Here is an 18,909-nt window from a genome sequence, read left to right as displayed (position 1 = left end):
AATCAGCATCTATGAAGGAGAAGGGCGATCAGAGCAAAGGAGGAGTAATGAGGTCATCATCTGCACACACAGTTGATAGCATGGGGCGAACTGGTAGAAATGTAGCTGGACTAGTAGAGTGTACATTAAGCTATTCCTTTTTGTAACTTGTTAGCTGTTGGGTTGTCCAGTACCTTAAAGTTAGTGTTGCTACTGACCTCTACAGCTTTTTCTGAGAAGATTCAGTAAGTGAATAACCAAGGACTCAGCTCATTCTCTTCAACTCCCAGAAAATTTTGTGGGAGCAACATGTCAAGCCAGGGAACTTCCCTCATAGTTGTTTTATGGATAAATTGAAAACTGTGCTCTTAGATCAGTGTGAGTTCTTAAATAATTAAGAGAGGTTGGAAGGCAGCAGCTCCTTATTAATAGGTTTAAACCAAATTAGATTTGATAGACTTTTAAAAATATATAATCCACTTTTGATTGTTTGGTTGTGTATAATTTATTCCTCATCCAAAGAATTTAACCATGGAAGTAAACATTCATGACTTGAAAAATCACCCGCTTTCTTACAGCTTTTCCTGTCCACCTGTTTCCAAGCCTACACTGCATTGTATTTATGTTACAGTAATAATGAGAGAAAGCTGTATTGCCAGAGAACATTTGCTGAGATTTTCTTTTTACTGTGGACATTTTTCAAGCATATACTAACTATAGAGTATGCTACAATGAACCCCACACCCCCATCTCCAGCTTCAGTAATTGTGAACTTTATGCCATTTTTTATGTCCATCCCCTTAAATCACACTTTTTGTTGTGATTTAAAGCAAACCAATCTCATTCATAAATACTTCAGTATGTGTCTTTAACCAAGAAGGCCCTTTAAAAAATACCACCACCATATTACACAAAATGAAATAATAATTCCTTAATGACAACTAATAGCCCATGTCCAGTGTGACTCAAAATTGTGTATCGTTAGAACTGATCGGTCTGGAGCAGGATCCAGACATAGGCCAGACAGTGCGTGCGGTTGGCACGAGTCTTCGGTCTCCTGATCTTCTCCCTCACCGAGCTCCCTCCTTCCTCCAGGTGCTTTTTCTCTGTGCTGTTTACAGGTCTTCATGCTGTTTAATTATTGAAAACCTGAGTCGTCTGTCCTGTAGTAGTTCCCGCATTTTAGATTTGGATGATTTTAGCCTGGTGGCAGCATTCTACAACTTCCTCTTTTCCCCCAAGTTACTGTGATCTGGCAGAGTTAGAGAATAAATGGGTTTAAATTCAGTCTTTCTGGTAAGAATGTTTCATAAGTGAGATTGTGTACTTGCTGTTTTTTCACATCAGACAGCATATGACTGGCCTCTGTTACAGCTTCAGTGAAGATCCATGGGTTAGGTTGTGTCCATCGATCCTTTTCATAATAATAATGATAAATTTATTATTTTAATAGATTAACTATTTGATTTCCCTGAAATACAGTCCAAAGAGGAAAGGTAGGGAAAATGCTAGGTTTCCCCACTCCCCCTGCCACACACACACACACTTTTAATTTATTAATTTTCAGAACATAAAATGAGCTGAAGTGACGGAGGGCTTTTAAAAACATTATAGATATTTGTTTTTGATGTGTTTCAATCTACTATAATCATTATTCTTTGACAGCCAAAACTGCCCCATCTTCACGTAATGTGCACCTCTTCAGGTTGACTCTCATGTCACTTGTTGCGACCCTAGTAATCTTGGCAACTTCCTTGTTTTCAACATATCATGATATCGTTACTTCTTCAGACTTGCAGTCTCATCCATTTCTCCAGGGAACCTGGTGGCTTTTAGTAGAAATCCAAGGACTGTGTTCATTGTTACTGGACCAGCGTTGTTTCTAGGCCTTCTCCTTGGACAGGTTTGGTAAATAAGTATTTTCTCCAAAGAGAGAAAGGAATTGTGTTCCTATCAATATGCCCATTTCAAATTAAAGTTATTAAAGGGTTACTAACTACTAAATTTTTAAGTTTTCAAAAAGTTTAATGGAGCCATAAGTCATATAAACTGCGTTCTGGCAGATGATGTGACCTGCTTTCTCTTAACAAAGAAAATGGCACCTGTTTTATCAAAACTTGATAATTGAGAGTAAAGGGTACTGAGATTAAGCATCAAATACCAACTAAAACAAAAACAGCCCCACAAGTTTGTCACTCAAGTCGGAAAGAGGAACTTAGAACCAAGGCATAAAGGGGAGATTAAATATGTGTTCCTCAAATTCACAATAAAATTAACATCAAAAGAACTAACTGCATGTAACTGTAAAACACTATATATACTTAAAGTATACTATATGTACTTTAAGATTTCTCTTTGTTTCTTTTGTATATCCTTAGGATATATACTTGTAGAGACATGTCTTTTTAAATTATTCACAGTATGTCTTTTAAAGTTATTTAAACTTTTGTGTGTGTGATTATGCCAAATTTTGTAGATTCAAATTGTTTTCAAGATTGTTGAAAACAGAGATTGTTTTCTTCTATTTAATGAATTTTATTTTTTAGTGTATAAAACATACGGTCTTTAAAAGTCAAATGTATAAAATGAGGATCCAAAGGTGTCTACCTTCCATCTCTTTCCCCCGCTTAAGTAACCATCTTTGTTAGTAAAAACTAATACTAAATTTTATTCTTCCATTGTTCATTCTGAAAATATAAGTAAACCTATGTATTTTCCCCCTTGTCCAAATTTTCTACATAAAGTACCTATCTATAGCAGTATATAGGTATCATTTATCCCCTGTATAGCTGAACAGTACTCCATAATAGAGTTATACCAGTCCCCTCCCAATTGATGGACCCTTGGGTTGTTTCCAGTCTACGTATTACAGACAGTGCTGAAATGAGTAGGCATATGAACCCTATTTGATATTTTTGCCGCTATCTCTTTGGAAAAGCTTTGTAGAAATGCAACTGCTGGGTCAACAGGTAAAATACCTGTGTAATTTTACTAGATCAGAGATTTCTAGCCCTGGCTGGTGTGATTCAGTGGATTGAGCACTGGCCTGTGAACCAAAAAGTCACCAGTTCAATTCCCAGTCAGGGCACATGCCTGGGTTGTGGGCCAGATCCCCAGTAGGGGGCATCAACTACACATTGGTGTTTTTTTCCCCCTCTTTCTCCCTTCCCCTCTCTCTAAAAATAATAAATAAATAGATTTAAAAAAATTTCTAATACATGGTGGTTAACTAAGAATTGAAAAGGAAGCAGACTTCCTCTTTCCTCATATGAAGGGGCACCCTAAAAAATTGGAAGTACTGGCTGGTATAGCTCAGTGGATTTATCGAGGTTCGATTCCCAGTCAGGGCACATGCCTGGGTTGCTGGCCAGTTCCCAGCAGGGGACCCACAAGAGGCAAGCATACATTGATATTCATTGATATTGAACTCTTAAAAAAATAAGAGTTCACCTAATTTAAAAAAAAACTGGAAGTATATTTTGGAGGATGGGCCCCTTGTAGTACAGGCTTCCCCTGCTGGGTGAGTGTTCTAGGAACACATATGTATCTGCATACCAGCTGGTGTTGTTGTGAGAGACTGCATTCAGCTTCAGTGAATTTTTTTGAAGAATCTTTGAGTGCATTTGCCCATTCCATGATGGGCGATTTACGAGCACACTTGCCTATGCCTCACTGAGTATTCAATTTTTGACCAAAACCAGCATGAGCCCCATGCCCCACCCACCATAGTCACTCAGTCTTGCCCAGAGCAACTTTTTTTTGTTTCTCTGGATGAAAAAAGTTCTCAAAGGGAAACATTTTGCCTATGTGGAAGAGGTGAAATTTAGAAAAATGGCAGAAGCACTAAAAGACATCAAAGTCAAGTTCAAAAACTGTTTTGAGCAGTGGAAAAAACATCTTGATAGGTATATTACATCACATGGAGAGTACTTTGAAGGTGACTGAATTTTAAACATGTAAAAATAGATATACATTCTTATAAATAAATTTTGTTTTGGGGGGTCCCCCTTGTATATGAATAAATTATTTCAATAGATATGTAGTTGACCACCTGTTTGCTAGGGACACAACAGGAACTTCTATAGAACCTCATGAAGCATGAAGATAAATAAAGTGATTTTAGATTTTGGTTAAATGCAATGAAGGAAGTAAATGGTTTTACATGAAAGAATAACCACAAGAAGACTCACTTTAGATAGGGCGGTCGTGGAAGACCTCTCTGAAAAGGTGGCATTTGAGCTGAGACATGAAGGATAAAAATGATTAACACTGTCATTTATTGACTTTATGACTACTGAATTTTGCCATGTATAATGCACACTTTTTTGGCCAGATTTTTAAGGGAAAAATAAGGGTGCACATTATACATGGGTAGTACTAAACCATGAGCCTACATTATACACGGGAGTGCATTATACACAGCAAAATATGGTATATACTAGGCAGTATAAAGGATTTTCATGCATTGCTTTATTTAGCCTCACAAGACTCTGCAAAGTCCATTTTATAATTCCCATTTTACAGATGAGAAAACGGATGCTCAGAAAATTAAATTACTTGCTCAAGATCTTGAAGCTTGGAAATGGTGACTGGGTTTTGAATCAGATCTAGACCTGTCTAATCCCAAAGCCAGAGAAGATAACCTCTTTGTACTATATGACATTCCCTCTCTAATCAGAAAGAAAGCAGAGAATGCTGAGTTAACGCATAAATGTTTTAGAGTCTTGTTTTCACCTGGTATAGAAACACAGTGTTAATGTTCTTTCCTTTAAAGCACTGAGCATATTTATTACTGAATGAGTACAAATTCAGAATAGATATGCTTGTTTTATTTGGGAATATTTGTGAGATAAGAAAATAGGAAGCTCTGGGCTGAGTGGCTCAGTTGGCTGGAGCGTCGTCACATGCACTGAAAGATCTCAGGTTCTGTCCCCTGTCAGGGCACATGGGTAGGTTGTGTGTTCTGTCCCCAGTCCAGGCCTCTGGGTGAGGCAACCAATTGATGTTTCTCTGTCTCACTCTCCCCCTTCCTCTCTCTCCAAAAAAGAAATCAGTAAATGTATCCTTGGGCGCAAATTTAAAAAAGAAAGACAATAGGGAAACGTATCTTCTTATCCAAGTTAAATAAAACAATTTCAATATTTGTTGTTATTGTTTTGATTTAAAGATGGTTGTATATTTAAAATACCCTAGCAAAAATATCCTTCATATACTTCTAGCCTATTAAAAGGATGCAGCCCTGGCTGGTGTAGCTCAGTGGACTGAGCATGGGCCTGCAAACCAAAGGATTGCAGTTCAATTCCCAGTCAGGGCACATGCCTGGGTTGCAGGCCAGTTCCCAGTGGGGGACACACGAGAGGCAACCATACGTTGATATTTCTTTCCTTCTTTCCTTCCCTTCCCCTCTAAAGATAAATAAAATCTTTTAAAAAATAAAATAAAATAAAAGGATGCACCTAAAAGGATGCACCTTCTAATTATCCTACTTAATTTATTTTACAAATATTTGTTAAAATCTGTAAGTTAATTTACAAGTGTCTGTTTAAATTAGCATTAGTAAATAAAATAACTAAAACAATGTTTAAGGCTCAGTATATAGCTGTACAGTCAATCTTAGAAGGAAGTTTTTTGTACCAGTACATCCTGAGCACTTACATGTATTATCTTAAATCTCACAGCAATCCAGTCTGGTGGCTACTGATCCCCATTTACAAATGAAGGGACTGAGGCCCAGAGGCTACATAATTTAATTGAGATTGCCATCTAATAACTGATGATTCAGACCCAAGGTTCAAATCTTCTGCAATCATAGGTTTTCTACCATAAGTGTTGAAAAAATCATATAAAACAACAAGAGAGTTGGGAAATATTTTTATGTTCTTCTTGCTGGTGAGTTAAGTCCATACTGTTGTCCAGTGAATCATGTGTGAAGATTCATAGACGTTTTCTTTGATGTCTTAAACTAGAACGGGCTGCAGGTAAAACCCAGATTCTAAGTTTACAAACAAGGCAGACTCTAACAATATTAAAATAGAATGATATTCCCTGGCTGAAAGGAAAATTTTTCAGTAACTGTGGGCATGCTTGTGTGTGAAGACAGCATCTTAAATCTCTATGCAAGTCATACACAAAGTGTTATTGCGGTGGAAAAATAGTGGTGTGAATAATACCTGTTTGCAGCCCAAGATACTTGATGTATCTTGGGCCTCAGTATTTGTTGGATTTTGCAATTTCATGAGCAAGGTTTGTATTTATTTTTAAAGTTCTATATTTTTTTTGTGTTCCACTTGATGTCAGATCTGTATTCTTAGATTGTAGGGTTCCATTTTTTAAAAAAATAATCTCAGTCCCTCCTCTGTCCCCTCCCCCCACACACTCATTTTGTATAATATGGTAATGATATCACCGTAGCAGTAATTACGGGTCATCTTCATTTCTTTCATCTCTGCCTGTTCTGATGGCTTCATTCCTTTGACGGAAAAGATTTGGCCTGGGTGCTATGATTATTTTGTTAAGCATTATTCGAATAGACAGGAGTGAGAGAAATTAATCAATCCAAATGCAATTAGCATCATGTTTAACCCAGTGATGGACGTCTCAAGGTGAAACAGCCAGGGGAGTTTCAGACATTATTATTCAATCCAGTGGTTCTTCTCTAAATTATAATCAAGAGAGGATTTTATTGGCTTCTCAGTGTGAAGATGTAACTCTTTGCCTGCCCGGGGGGTCAAGAAGACTGGGCCTTCGTCCCCGCTGCGCCTTGACGTGGGGGTGTTCCAAGCAGGGACCTTCTCAATAACCAAGGCATCTGAAATGATCTCTGCTGTGGTCTGGGTCTGATTTTTCCGAGTGGAACCTTGCCTGTGGATAAGATATTTAATTTGGGGCAGAATGTTTTTTTGCAACTACTCAAGTCACTTTGAGTAGTTGTTGTTCTATCTTAACCTTACATGATAGATTATTATTGCTGTTCTCACTTTATGGATGAGGAAATTAAGACTGTAAGCTACTAGGCTTTGGTCATAATAAGTGTCTCACCACGATGTATTATTATGTAAAGGCCCTGAAGCATGAATGTTCTACACAAATTTATGAGTATTTAATATAAGTTCTCGCCCCGGGGGTATTAATGCATTGCTTTGATCTCACTGCCTTTCATTCAGTTGAGTTCACCCTTGAAAAGGGGGCCAAGTGGAACTCGGAGTAGACCTCTGAGGCCCTCTGAAGGGAAGCCAGACACAAATAAGCTGTTAGCTCCCGTTTCCTGGGCGCAGATCTGTGGGGTGGGGGGTGGGGGGAGGTTGGGGTGCTGTTATTTTGAAATTTCAGTAGAGACAACAATGATTAGAAGGAGCAAATATTTGAAATCTAGTCTTGTTTTGCTCTTAAAAGAAGGCAGGGCAAGGAGAGCTGATGGAGAAACACAGGCTTTCCCTGAAGACACCATTTTTCAAACGCCTGACAATTAAGATCCTCTACTTGTGCTTTCAATCTTCAGGCATCATGGCTGACACTGCCCGTATTTTATGTTCCCGCTTGATGTTTTATATGCTGAGAATAAATCTGTTGGCTAGATACTTCTGTTCTTTTTTTATTATTATTCTGTGTGAAAAGCCATTAAAATTAGTTTCCATATTGGAACTGTCCAAATTTGTTTACCTGTACGCTAAGTCCCAGCTTTTCTTCTTTAAATTACTTCTTGGATAAAACATTTTCTGGTAATGGACCTTACTGTGAACTGAAGAAAAAAATGTTTGATAGAAAATTATCTTTGAATTTACTGGAGGGAACACTGTTCTTAGCCACCTCACCCTTTTATTAGAAAAAGTCCTGTTAGACAAGACATCCAGAATAAAAGGAATCTGAAAATTGTGCCCCAAATGCTTTTTTGAGAATTGAGGGTGAAGATTTTGATAGTCTGTGATGGTTTGATCACAGATAGAGCATTCAGGTTTTCTTTCCTCGGATATGTCAGTTTCCTTTTGAAGTGCTTTGCCTGAAGAACTTCAGGCAAAAACCTGAAAGCTATTCTGCCCACCTTCAAATGCTACTTTTATGTATTTTAGAGAAAAATGAGATTTTACCAAAGACTCTCACTTGTGTCTGCTCTTCCACAATTCCCCACACGAGATGATTGAGAATGGCCAGTAGACTTTATTATAATTACACCACCTTCTGAGGACCACCAAGTCTAATGCAGCTCCAGGAGACCCCTCTCACCCAGTGACACCATGCTCAGTTCACAGCGTCTTCTGCTCTTGACAGTGGGCCAGCACCAGCACCAGCTGCTCTCATATGGGAGACATTGAAAAGTGCTTAGTCCTTGACTTAAATTAGCAATCGATTAGCAGTACACTGCATGTAGAGGTCTGGACTGGAGCGCCGTGAAGAATCTCCGTCTGGCAGATTGCCCCGGAACAGCTCTGCTGCACCCTGGCTCTACGCCAGAGTGACAGAAAAACTTCCCACATTCCTGGGAGAGAGAAACAGCATTATAACTCACACTGGTTTCCTTTTGTTCTCCGATCCACCAAAATACCTGTGAAGAGTAATCCCATCTCAAAGGCCACTTATGATTTATTTGAATCTTCCCTAATACCTGGTACGTAGTACGCACTCTGTGTGACTAACTTAACCATTCATCCACGCCTTCGCGCTTTCCTTCTATGCAGCACACACCCGTGACTAGGAGATCCCTCTTGTCATAGTTACTAGAATTCACTCAAGGTTTCAAGGACCAAAAAGTAATTTTTAAAGAGTCAAAGCCATAATTACAACAAGTGGTATCATTTTTACAAAATATCTTCCATGAAGCTAATTAAATAAATAGCCTTGTAGCAGACTGATTTGTGCTAAACTATGTAGGATTTTGTGTTTCTTTTTGCTAGAAATAGCTGCTGGTGTAGTTACAGTGCCTGCCTCTAATGCCCAGCGTCGTTCCAGCAGGTTTTACCTCTGGAGTGTGTTTGCTATGCAGACAAAATTCATTCGTGTTTCCGTTTGTTTGGCACTGAGCTCTTTTTAAGAAATCAGTAGTTCAGCCTCCTTTGGCCACTCCTGGTGCTGCCCGTGTGCTCATTCAGTGAGGACCTGGAACCTCTGGTGGAGCAGCAGCCAAGGAGAGACTCCATGCTCGCCCCGGCCGGTGAAAACCTGGGCAAGGAGTCGGGACTAAGAACACTGGTCGTATTGATTTGAAGGTGGTGGGCAGACAGTTCTGTGGTGTGGTTTAGGATTAAGAGGCATATACCACTCAGTAAATGAATGAAGGCCTGTTATGAATGACAAGGTTTATCAATGAGGCAGATCAGATTCTAATTTGATGGGCAGTCGATTGAACCAATGGAACAGACACAGCTGCACAGTTGGAAATGGAATTTGAAGGTACAGTCAGTTCGTTCCAGCAATAGACAGGTGTCTACTGCAAAAGGAATCTGCTTCCTTACTCCAGAACTCTTTTCCTCCAAACCAAGAAGGCATTTTCACTTAGAAAACCACATCCTGGCTACTGTAGTGTGGGTTTCTCTATTCTTTCATTTTTCCCCTTTAATGTACATAAAGTAACTGGTGTGTGTGCCTAAGCATATTGTCTTTTTTTGGTATAGCCAAGGGGATGTTTTGAGTGACCTCAAATGGGCATAGGACAGGGAAGAACACTGTTCTGTGAGAGGACCCCCTTTCTCCATTGCTGGCATGCTCATTCAGCTCTCACCTGCCATAGTCCAGGAAATTACTTTGATCTCATTATTTAATTTAAAAAAAATTTACTCCTTGCATACGTTGTTGAACTGAAGAATTTTTAAGGTTTTTTATTTATCATTGTGAAACCAAAAACAGGTTTAGCTATCACATGTAGGGGGGCAGTGTGTCTTTAGGCAGGGTAAAGCACTGTAAAAGATGCGTTCCCATCAGTGTCTTGTTGCTTAAACAAACTTCTGGTTTCAAATAAAAGAGGTGATTGTACAATGGCTAGCCTTTGCTGAATGCCTACGTGAACTTTCTGTTTATCACACCTTGAACAGATGAGGAAACTGAAGCCTAGAAAGATGACTTAAGTGACTTGCCCTCAGTAGAAGTGAAGTGCAGGAGCCATTAAGTAGCAGGGTCAGTGCAGGAGCTGGGGTTCAAGCCTGTCCAATGCTGAACGCCCTGCTCATTTCGCAATTATGCTGTCTCCTTTGGTTCCTGGCCACTCACATTAGAGTCTGAAAGATAGGCTGACGTTGCTCTTCGGAATGTGAGCGAACCACTGGAAGGTAATTCTCCACCTCGCTAATGTTTTTAATCATATTGAGGCACAGAAATATTTTAAATTGTTTAAATATTTAAACAATATTTATTGTTTAAATAATATTTAAAATATTTATTTTTAATGGAATTAAAAACCAAACATTATGAGTTTCTTCCATTTCATTGAAAGTTACTTAACCTTGCCCTGACTGATGTAGCTCAGTGGATTGAGCACGGGCCTGTGAAGCAAAGGGTCACAGGTTCGATTCCCAGTCAGGGCACATGCCTGGGTTCCAGGCTTGGGTTGCAGTTCTGGTCCCTGGTGGGGGACTCGTGAGAGGCAACCACATATTGATGTTTCTCTCCCACTCTCTCCTTCCCGTCCTCTCTCTAAAAATAAATATTTTTTTAAAGTTACTTAATTTTTACATCATTTCCTACATTAAAGTCAAACAGAATTTTATCAGGCAGTTAGTTGCCTGGAAGTTATACTCTGGAAAATCTTTCTGTAATGAAACCCGTATGTTATGGGTGAAAGGTGCAAACTCCTGGCCTGGCAGAGAGGGCTAATCTCATGAGAGTTCTGCGCCCAATCTCGTTAATCAGGGTGCCTCTATGGTAATCCCCCATCCCCTCACCGGTGGGAAATCAGTCTGTACCACTGAATCTCTTCCAACCAGCCACCAGGAGATTTACTGCAGAGAAGGCAGTTTGGGGACACTTGCTGTGGAAAGGGCGCCGGAGGCAAGGCTAAATGTGGGCTGGAGGAGTTGGAGAGTTTAAAGAGGACACTATATTAAACCACACCACACCTTCAACAGCAAGCAGGGTTCAGTCCTCCCTACGGCCCTGACCTCTGTAGGCACCCCCAGGTATTTGCAGCTGCCAGGAGCCTGACAGTGCTAGGGAAACTACAAAGGGCTGATGGAAACAGCACAGACCCGGAAGTTGATTGTGGTTTATCCTTTTGCTGCTTTTAAATGTGTACAGTGGCATCCTCACCCACACTCTGTGCAGCCATTCCCCTGTTCCCCCTAGGGTGACAGTCTCTGGTGTGGCTCTCAGTTCACGAGCTTGCTCTACATCAGAGGGCCTGTAAATCATGGCCACATGGAGGTCATGCTTCTCTTCTGCACAGCACACACTCTGGTGGCTGATGACCAGTGGCTCCCTCTTGGCATAGTTATTAGAGTGTGGAAGCAGCGTTGCCTTCCCGTTGAACCTGTAATCCTAGAGAATTAATCCAGAATTAGGCGAGAATAGTTAAGAAATTGTATTGACTCCAGATAAAACTTTGTCTAGCAATTTTTGTATCTCTAGGATTATCTCCTAGCACGTTGTAGAAAAAAAGAAACAGGAGAAAAGGGAGGAACTAGAAGTGCCAAACTGAGGAGTCTGTACTCTGACCCAGGCCGGTAATTTAGAATATGCCAGGCTGTAACTGTTGGGGAAAAGAAGGGATGGAAGTAGTCAGGGGGATAGAAGCACCTTCCTGTCCTCTGTAAGCAAACTGTAGACATCCCTAAGGGCTTTCCCCACAGAGATTTGAAATCCTTGGTGAAAATTTGTTAGTAAAATGCATTTACATGTGAAACCCCACTGGAAGGTAGGGGTGTGTATGGAAGAGTACAGAATAGTAGCAGAAGGCGGTCTCCCTACACCTAATGGGATTTTGTAGCAGCATGTGCGAGTTTGTTTCAGAAGTCAAAAATGAACAGATGTTGGTATAAATTACCTCTGTGTCTGATGTCTTGCAAATTAAAAGCGCGGTTGGCATCACTAAACAATTTCACTAGGTGTAGGCGGCGTGTGGCTAGCAGGCGGTGATTACTGTATCAGGTCGGTAAGAATCTTCACACTGCAGGAGAGCAAGGAGAAAGAAATGAGGAATAAAATAAGGGGTATGTGAATTAATCAGAGATGTTAACATCACTGATGACAAGTGAACAGGAGGGCACGTGCGCTGGAGCAGCCCCTGACCCACTGTAATTTCTCTGTGCACAAAAAGGGGTTGGTGCGTAGGGTGTGATTTATAGGGCACAGCCCTCTTTTAGGGAGCCGCTGTGTCACAAATTCGTATATCTCCTATATAGGACTGGCGAGTCGGGAAACTTTCTCCCCTCCCATGCAGAGGGTGATGTCTTTTGAATTACTTGTACTTTTCCAGTGGTTTCCTGCAGCTCTGTGCACTTAGATTAGGTTGAAGGGGGAGGAATGATTGAGTGGAAAGGGGTTGTTAAACAGGATTGGTTAAATTCAAGGAGAGCCTGCCACTGAGAGACTTTGGAATATCCATTATTTTTCCTGTTAAATCCTTTTGATCACTTGATTATATTGAGTCTTTTAAAATTTTAAGTCTTAAAATCTTGGTCATTCTCCAATTTGGGGAAAAAGTAATAAAGAATCAGGAAATCTGAAGAGCAGCAGGCAGAAATAATTAGTAAGACCAGTAGAATGTTCCTGGCCCAGTATTTTTGGAACACATCTCTGTTTTCCCCAGCAGTTTTGTGTTACCCGTGTCTGGTCTCCAGAGCAGCTGCTTCTAGCCAGGTTGCAGGATCAGTTGGTGCCGTCCCGAGGTCCATAATGAGAACTGGAGAGTAGGCAGAAAACCCATCCAGCAGAAACAAGTGATGAGTCCCACTCAGGCCAGAAGTCTAAGTCAGTCTCTGTAGGATCAGGCTGAGGGGAAAGATCCCAAAGAATGGATCTTTGAGAGCCTTAGCCTCCCTTACCACAGTTAGTTCATTTATTCATTCAGGAACTACTGAGTGCGAGAGAAGCAGCAGGCTACTTACCCTCCTCTGAAAGGTATCGTTAATGAAACCACTATACCAAGCATGTTCACTGCTCAGGATCCAGAAGGGCAGGCGGGAGACATTAACATGCTACTCTCTGTACAGAGGAAGAGCTGAGGCTCGTAACGACTCTTGGTGTCGCCCAGCTGCTAGATGCTAGAGCTGGAACTTAAACTGAGTTCGAGTCCTGTGTTCTCTGGAAGAAGTCATGTGACTCCCATGAGCAGGAAAATTACTTTTTTAAATTTATTTTTCAAATATAATTTACTTTCAGTGTTGTTCTGTCTTAGTTTCAGGTGCACAGCAAAGTGGTTAGAAAATCATGTACTTTACAGAGTGGTCCCCACTACTTCAAGTGTGCCCTGGCCCCGTACCTATTGTTTGGGTTTCCTTTAGTGTAGTCCTTGTTCCCCTCCACCACCCCCTGCCCTGCCCCAGTCTCCATCAATCTGGCATTGTTTCCACCGACGGAAATTATTTTCCTTCCTAGACAGGCAAGGTAAACTTAAAAAGAACCCCACAATACGGAGAATGAAGCACCAAGGGCCACTAGCAAGCCTTATTGTTTGTCCGTGGAAGGAAAGAAACTAACTTTGTTGTGAACCTATTTAGTTGTAGTTCTTTTGTGTATCATTCATCCAGCCAACATTTAGGCAGCAGATGTTAGGTGTAGCACTATGCTAGGTGCTGGTGATACAAAGAATAAAACAGCCCTGGACAGGTGGCAGAGTTGGTTGGAGCATCATCCCGTACAACAGAAGGTTGTATGTTCGATTCCTGGTCAGAGCACATACCTGGGTTGTGGCCTCGATCCCCAGGCAGGGCACGTGTGGGAGGCAACCAGTTGATGTTTCCCTCTCCCATTGATCTTTCTCTCTCTCCCCTACTCCTTCTCTCTCTAAGATCAATAAACAAATCCTGCCCTGACTGATGTAGCTCAGTGGATTGAGCACGGGCCTTCGAACCAGAAGATTGCGGTTCAATTCCCAGTCAGGGCACATGCCTGGGTTGCACGCTGGTTCCCTGCAGGCCAGTTACCAGCAGGGGATGCACGAAAGGCAACATACATTGATGTTTTTCTCCCTCTCTCCTTCCCCTCTAAAGATAAATAAATAAATAATCTTAAAAACAACAAAAAAAAACACTATAAAGCAGAAAGGAGGCAATTTAAAAAATTTAAAATCCTCAGGTAAGGATTGAAATATAATAATGACAATGATAAAAACAGTGTCTGCCCTCTATTTTTAAACTTCAGCAGAGGAAAACAAGTATATAAGCAAGTAATTGCAAATCTGATAGGAACTTTGAAAGTATAGGGTTTGGTATAAATTCACCAAGGGAGGAATGGTCCGTGTGATTTGAGACAGGGTGGGGTTGTGAGCACATGAGACAAGACCCAGCGCTGAGATTTTTTATTCCTAGTTCATGGGATTTCCTTTCTCTTTGTTGGAGCTCAGAAACTTGTGAAGGGTGGGGAGTATATATAGACTGCCGAGACCAAAAGCCTTCCTGTAGTTACAGAGTTGGAATTATTTTACTTCTCCATTGTACAAATTAACCAGGAACTGTTAAATTTAGGTAGTGGCTGAGAGGGAGTGGGAGCCCATTCATCTGGCACCATTTGCTCTGGACTTGGGAAAGGCAGCAAGGAGGCCAGAGCAAAGGTCCTCGTCCCTGCAGGAACCTCCCTAGCCACCTCACTTCTTTAGCCAAGATGGAGACATGTTCTTGGGAGACCACGGGACACAGCCTGCTGTGTGTCCACTACCTACTTCCAGAAGACTTCTGGCCTCCAGGGCAAGCCATTGGGCACTTCCTGCACTGTTAAATACATTTAAGAGGTCTGGAAAAATGGGTTTGTGGAGATGGGGATGAAGAGGGGTTTAGGCTACACACGATGTTTGAGGATTTGCTTGACAGAGGTAAAACAGGGGCTTCTGGAGTGACCCTTGTAATGGAGAAATGTTTACTTTCATTTCAGAGCTTCATATGCAGGAAAGTAGCTGCATAAACCCTCTTGTAACCACAGCATTCAGAGATTGATAGTGCGGAAAGTCAAAGAAAGACGCGTAAACCTTGCCTGGCTGTATTAAATATCTAAGCACTGACAATGCCAAGAGAGAGAAGACCAAAGCTCTATAAACCCTACTTTATTGCTCCATCCACAGATGAGCTGCACTCAGGGAACATAAACCCTGGTATATTACAGTATCCAGAGGCTGCCACTGAGGGCAGGGTAAATGATCGCTAACTTTGGTTTGAGATCGTAAATGTCCAGAGACCAACGGCCCGGAGAAGACTGTAATCTTGGTTGGATTTTAGCTTCCAAGAACAAACCCCCTGAGGTAGTGAACAAGAGTGTTAAGTTACATTCTTGAGAGAGAGAGAGGTTTGAGGGTAATTCCCTGGTGACTTTTTTAAAGGGTGGATGATAAAGTACTCAGTTGGCCTGTGCTTTATAGCAATTACCAACTTCGGAACAACTTCGTACAGTCTTAGTAGTCAGTAGTGGTTTGTTTTCCCTCCTTTTTGGGGGGTTTGTGGTGATTGACTTTGTCATGCTCCCCTGCATACAATGTAATCAATCTGCATTTTTAAACTAAGTTTTCCTATAATCCTGTTTTCAGATTTTAGGTCTTCATTGATCTTTCATTTGCTCTGTGATTTCAGCCAGAGAGATGACACGGGGGAAATTCCTCAACATTCTAGAGAAACCCAAGAAGTAGCAGCAGCTTGTGGACACGTTGTAATGGGGGCCAGAACCACGCTCCCCTCCCAGCGCAGCTCTGGCGATGCGCACCTCACCGCTTCCCGGGAGAGGCTGGAGGGCATGCCTCCAGGACTGACCCTCTCTCCTGCTCCTGGTACTTCGCGCCGCTGAGGATGCTCGGCAGCAGGAGGAGAATCTCTTCTGCCCAGGGATCCATGCAGTTATTCAGTCAGCTTCCAGACCTCGACCACCTGCTCCTCGGATGCTGCTGACGTTGGTGACAACAGAGGACATGCCGTTCTTAGGGGTCAAAGTCCTGCTTCCTCGTGTCCGGAGGTGATCCAGAGCCCCGGGATCCTACAGTTGATTTGGTTTTGTGATGGCAGAGTCCGTGGTGACAGTGATTGGCTGGGTTTTTGTGAGTTGTTCTTGATCTCTAAGAAGTATTCATGACACGAGGAGCCCAGAGACCCATGAGATTCTGGACCAGACCACGTAGCTTGACCTGGGAACTCTCCAGTATATGCTAGATTCCAAGAATCCCCTGCTGGAGAAACCAGACTCTCTTAAACATGTATGCCTGCTTTTAAAATTCCACACCTCCCATGATAGTCCCATACCCTAATGCCTTCCACGCCCCACCTCCCAGCCCCCACCATCCATTCTGACTCCAGGGAAGGGGGTCCCTGTGTAGCAAGTCCCTGTTGGGATTAGCTCGTGTAGTGAAAGGCCCATGCAAGGTTGCATTGACTTCTAGACCTCAAGACTAATTTAAAGGTGACGGAAAGGACTTTTGAGTTCTAGTGAATCTGTTACAGATTCAAGTGAGACAGTATGGCCTGAAGACAGGGGAAGGGGATTGGTTGTAGGAGTTCCCATTTGATGAAAAACTAGAAACTCTGATTGACCCTAAAGGAATGTGTGTGCTGCAGAACAGTGGTGATGTTTTTGCCCCCTTGTCCCCTTTCTGTCTCAGCACGTATCAGATGTTTCCCCCTTAGGACAGAAACACGCACATGAAAGAAAAAGAATTTCCTGACCTCAGTATATAATTCTTACGGAACTCTTTGCCAGTTACCTCTCTGTTAATATCTGAAAATCCAGCCTGTGGGTAACGCTGATGGCACACATTCTTCATATTTCATCTCACAAGGTGGCCCCAGCCTCCAGTGTGTTGAGAAATACCCCGGGTTTCCCAGACGTGACGAGAGCGTCTGTGTGGCAGCAGTCGGGTGGCGCTTGGACGCAAGGATGGCGTGGTCAGGGGTTCAGCCCCGAGTGTCTGTGGGAGGGCGCAGCACTGTTCAGTTTAATAGCTGGCCCATTGACGGTTTTCTGGCGTGTGCTGGAATTTGCATTGGATTTTTCTCTTATTTGTGCCATTTGACCATCCATGTGATTTTACTTACGGACAAGAAGGAGGAAATTGAGCACAAGACATAGAGGATGAGTATGAGAGGGAACGAACACATTCTGCCTGAATGCTGTGTACAACCGAATGGTGGGCCATAGGGGCTTCAATTTTAAGTTAAGCTTATATTGACATTCCTGTATCTTAAACGTGGTTGAAGAGAGTGTGTATGCACAAAAAATAGTGCCAGAATGTCACGTTCTTCCTTGGCTCTAAGAGTTGATGACATCAAAAGGGGAATTGAGAAAACCATGGAGTATGTTGGGATGCCTCCCCAAAACCAACACGTCTGTAACCTGAAGCGCCACAGTTGATTCTTGGTCCGCTGTGGCTTCTTTCTTTTACTGTCTTCCTGCTCACCAGCACTTAATGTAAGTAGATGTTTTAGAATTGCAATATTTATTGGTTTTATATTTGTTGTCCTCCAAAAAGCTAATAATGTGTTTTTATATTGATAATATAAATTTATGTACAGTGTGTGCATGTGTGTATTTCAGGGTGTTAGGAGGTTGTACATGGTACATGATGTTTTCTGTGTCGTCATAATAAATACATCCCTTTTATAGGAGAGTGAGTTTTTCTTCAAAGGGCCAAGTTGCATGCTTAAAGCATAGATTCATCAGAAAGTACAACTCTAATGACACATATTCCGCTGTCTCCCCCTTCATGCAACAGTGAGTGGTGGGGTTGTGTGGTCGTCCACCGAATGGTCTCCCAGCTGCCGGTCTGTCCTACCTGCCATCTAGCTCATTACTCCCTAAAGCAGTGTTGAAGAGCTGTTCATACCTCCCCATGCCTGCTGATAAAGTCTGGACCTCTTATCCTGCCCTCTAACACTCTGCGTGTAATCCTGATAACCCTCTGCCTCAGTTTCCTTCCTCTCCAGCACATAAGTCTCTGTTCCAGTTAATCTGTGAACAATCCCCAGGTCCTCACTCAAATGCCTTGGCCTAAGCTGTTGAGTTCCTAGAAAGTCTCACATCCCTTTGCACACGTCGAACCTATGCATCCTGTAAACCCCTGATGAGCCAGCTGGAAAGAATCCTGCCCCCTGCATCCCTGCAGCCTTTGTGCACACAGGCCTTGTGACTGAACACTGCGCCTTGTGTTGAAGGGATCCAGGTCCGTGCCCATTGCCCTGCTAAATGAAGTGTAAGCTCTTGAGGTCTCAGCTGTCTCCTCCATGTCTAGTCTTCCGTGTCTTCTTTGAACTGAGCATTTGAACCTGTCTATTTGTAGACTGCCAGTTAAATATGATGGATCGAAAACAAATATTTCTCTGCCACCTATTAAAATTCTTAGAATGAGGTCCTTCTCCACTCTAAGAAACTAGAGAAAAAGAATATTAATCAGTACTACTGTTATCATCCCTTGATAAAAACTGTCAATGCCCTTTTAGAGAAAAGATTCCATTTTAAGGAAGCAAACTGCTAAGCATCACTGGCTCATCCCTGATTTTCAAGAAAACATCTGGATGGGCTGTAGGTTTCTGGGATCTGGGCAAGTGTGGCCTGTGACTGACTTACCAAAGAGGGACGGTGTGTGACTATTCTATTCTAAATCTCCAGAGTTATTTTTCCAATAACTAATCATCATTTGCCTATGGGCTTGTTTTCCCTCCCCTGTATCATCCCCAGTACGTCCTTGTAGTGCCCCTGTTGGCTGTGACACACTGTCCTGAGACGCAGAGCATTCGTTCTTGGAGACACATGTTAAATTCTTAGGTCTTTTCCCACCAGCAGTCTCATTGCTTCTTACTCAGTTCAGTTTCTCAGTTTGAG

At 42.0% G+C, this 18,909-nt stretch overlaps 1 protein-coding gene across 2 annotated transcripts in view; it reads left to right on the top strand.

Moving 5' to 3' along the window:
• The window catches only part of LIN52 (lin-52 DREAM MuvB core complex component), an 87,401-nt gene extending 69,710 nt beyond the window's left edge, over positions 1–17,691 (top strand). For both annotated transcript variants that reach the window (XM_037031207.1, XM_037031206.1), the window contains exon 6: positions 15,678–17,691. In XM_037031207.1, the coding sequence (XP_036887102.1) occupies positions 15,678–15,733 (56 nt within the window). In that variant the 3' untranslated portion in view covers positions 15,734–17,691. The remainder of the gene's footprint in view (positions 1–15,677) is intronic.
• The last annotated feature ends 1,218 nt before the right edge of the window (positions 17,692–18,909 follow it).

This window comes from Sturnira hondurensis, unplaced genomic scaffold (assembly GCF_014824575.4).
Source record: "Sturnira hondurensis isolate 20B ecotype Veracruz unplaced genomic scaffold, ASM1482457v3 Scaffold0021143, whole genome shotgun sequence".
In the NCBI taxonomy this organism is placed as follows: domain Eukaryota; kingdom Metazoa; phylum Chordata; class Mammalia; order Chiroptera; family Phyllostomidae; genus Sturnira; species Sturnira hondurensis.
The sequence above is the reverse complement of the archived record's forward strand: the minus strand, read 5'-3'. Positions and strand labels throughout refer to the sequence as shown.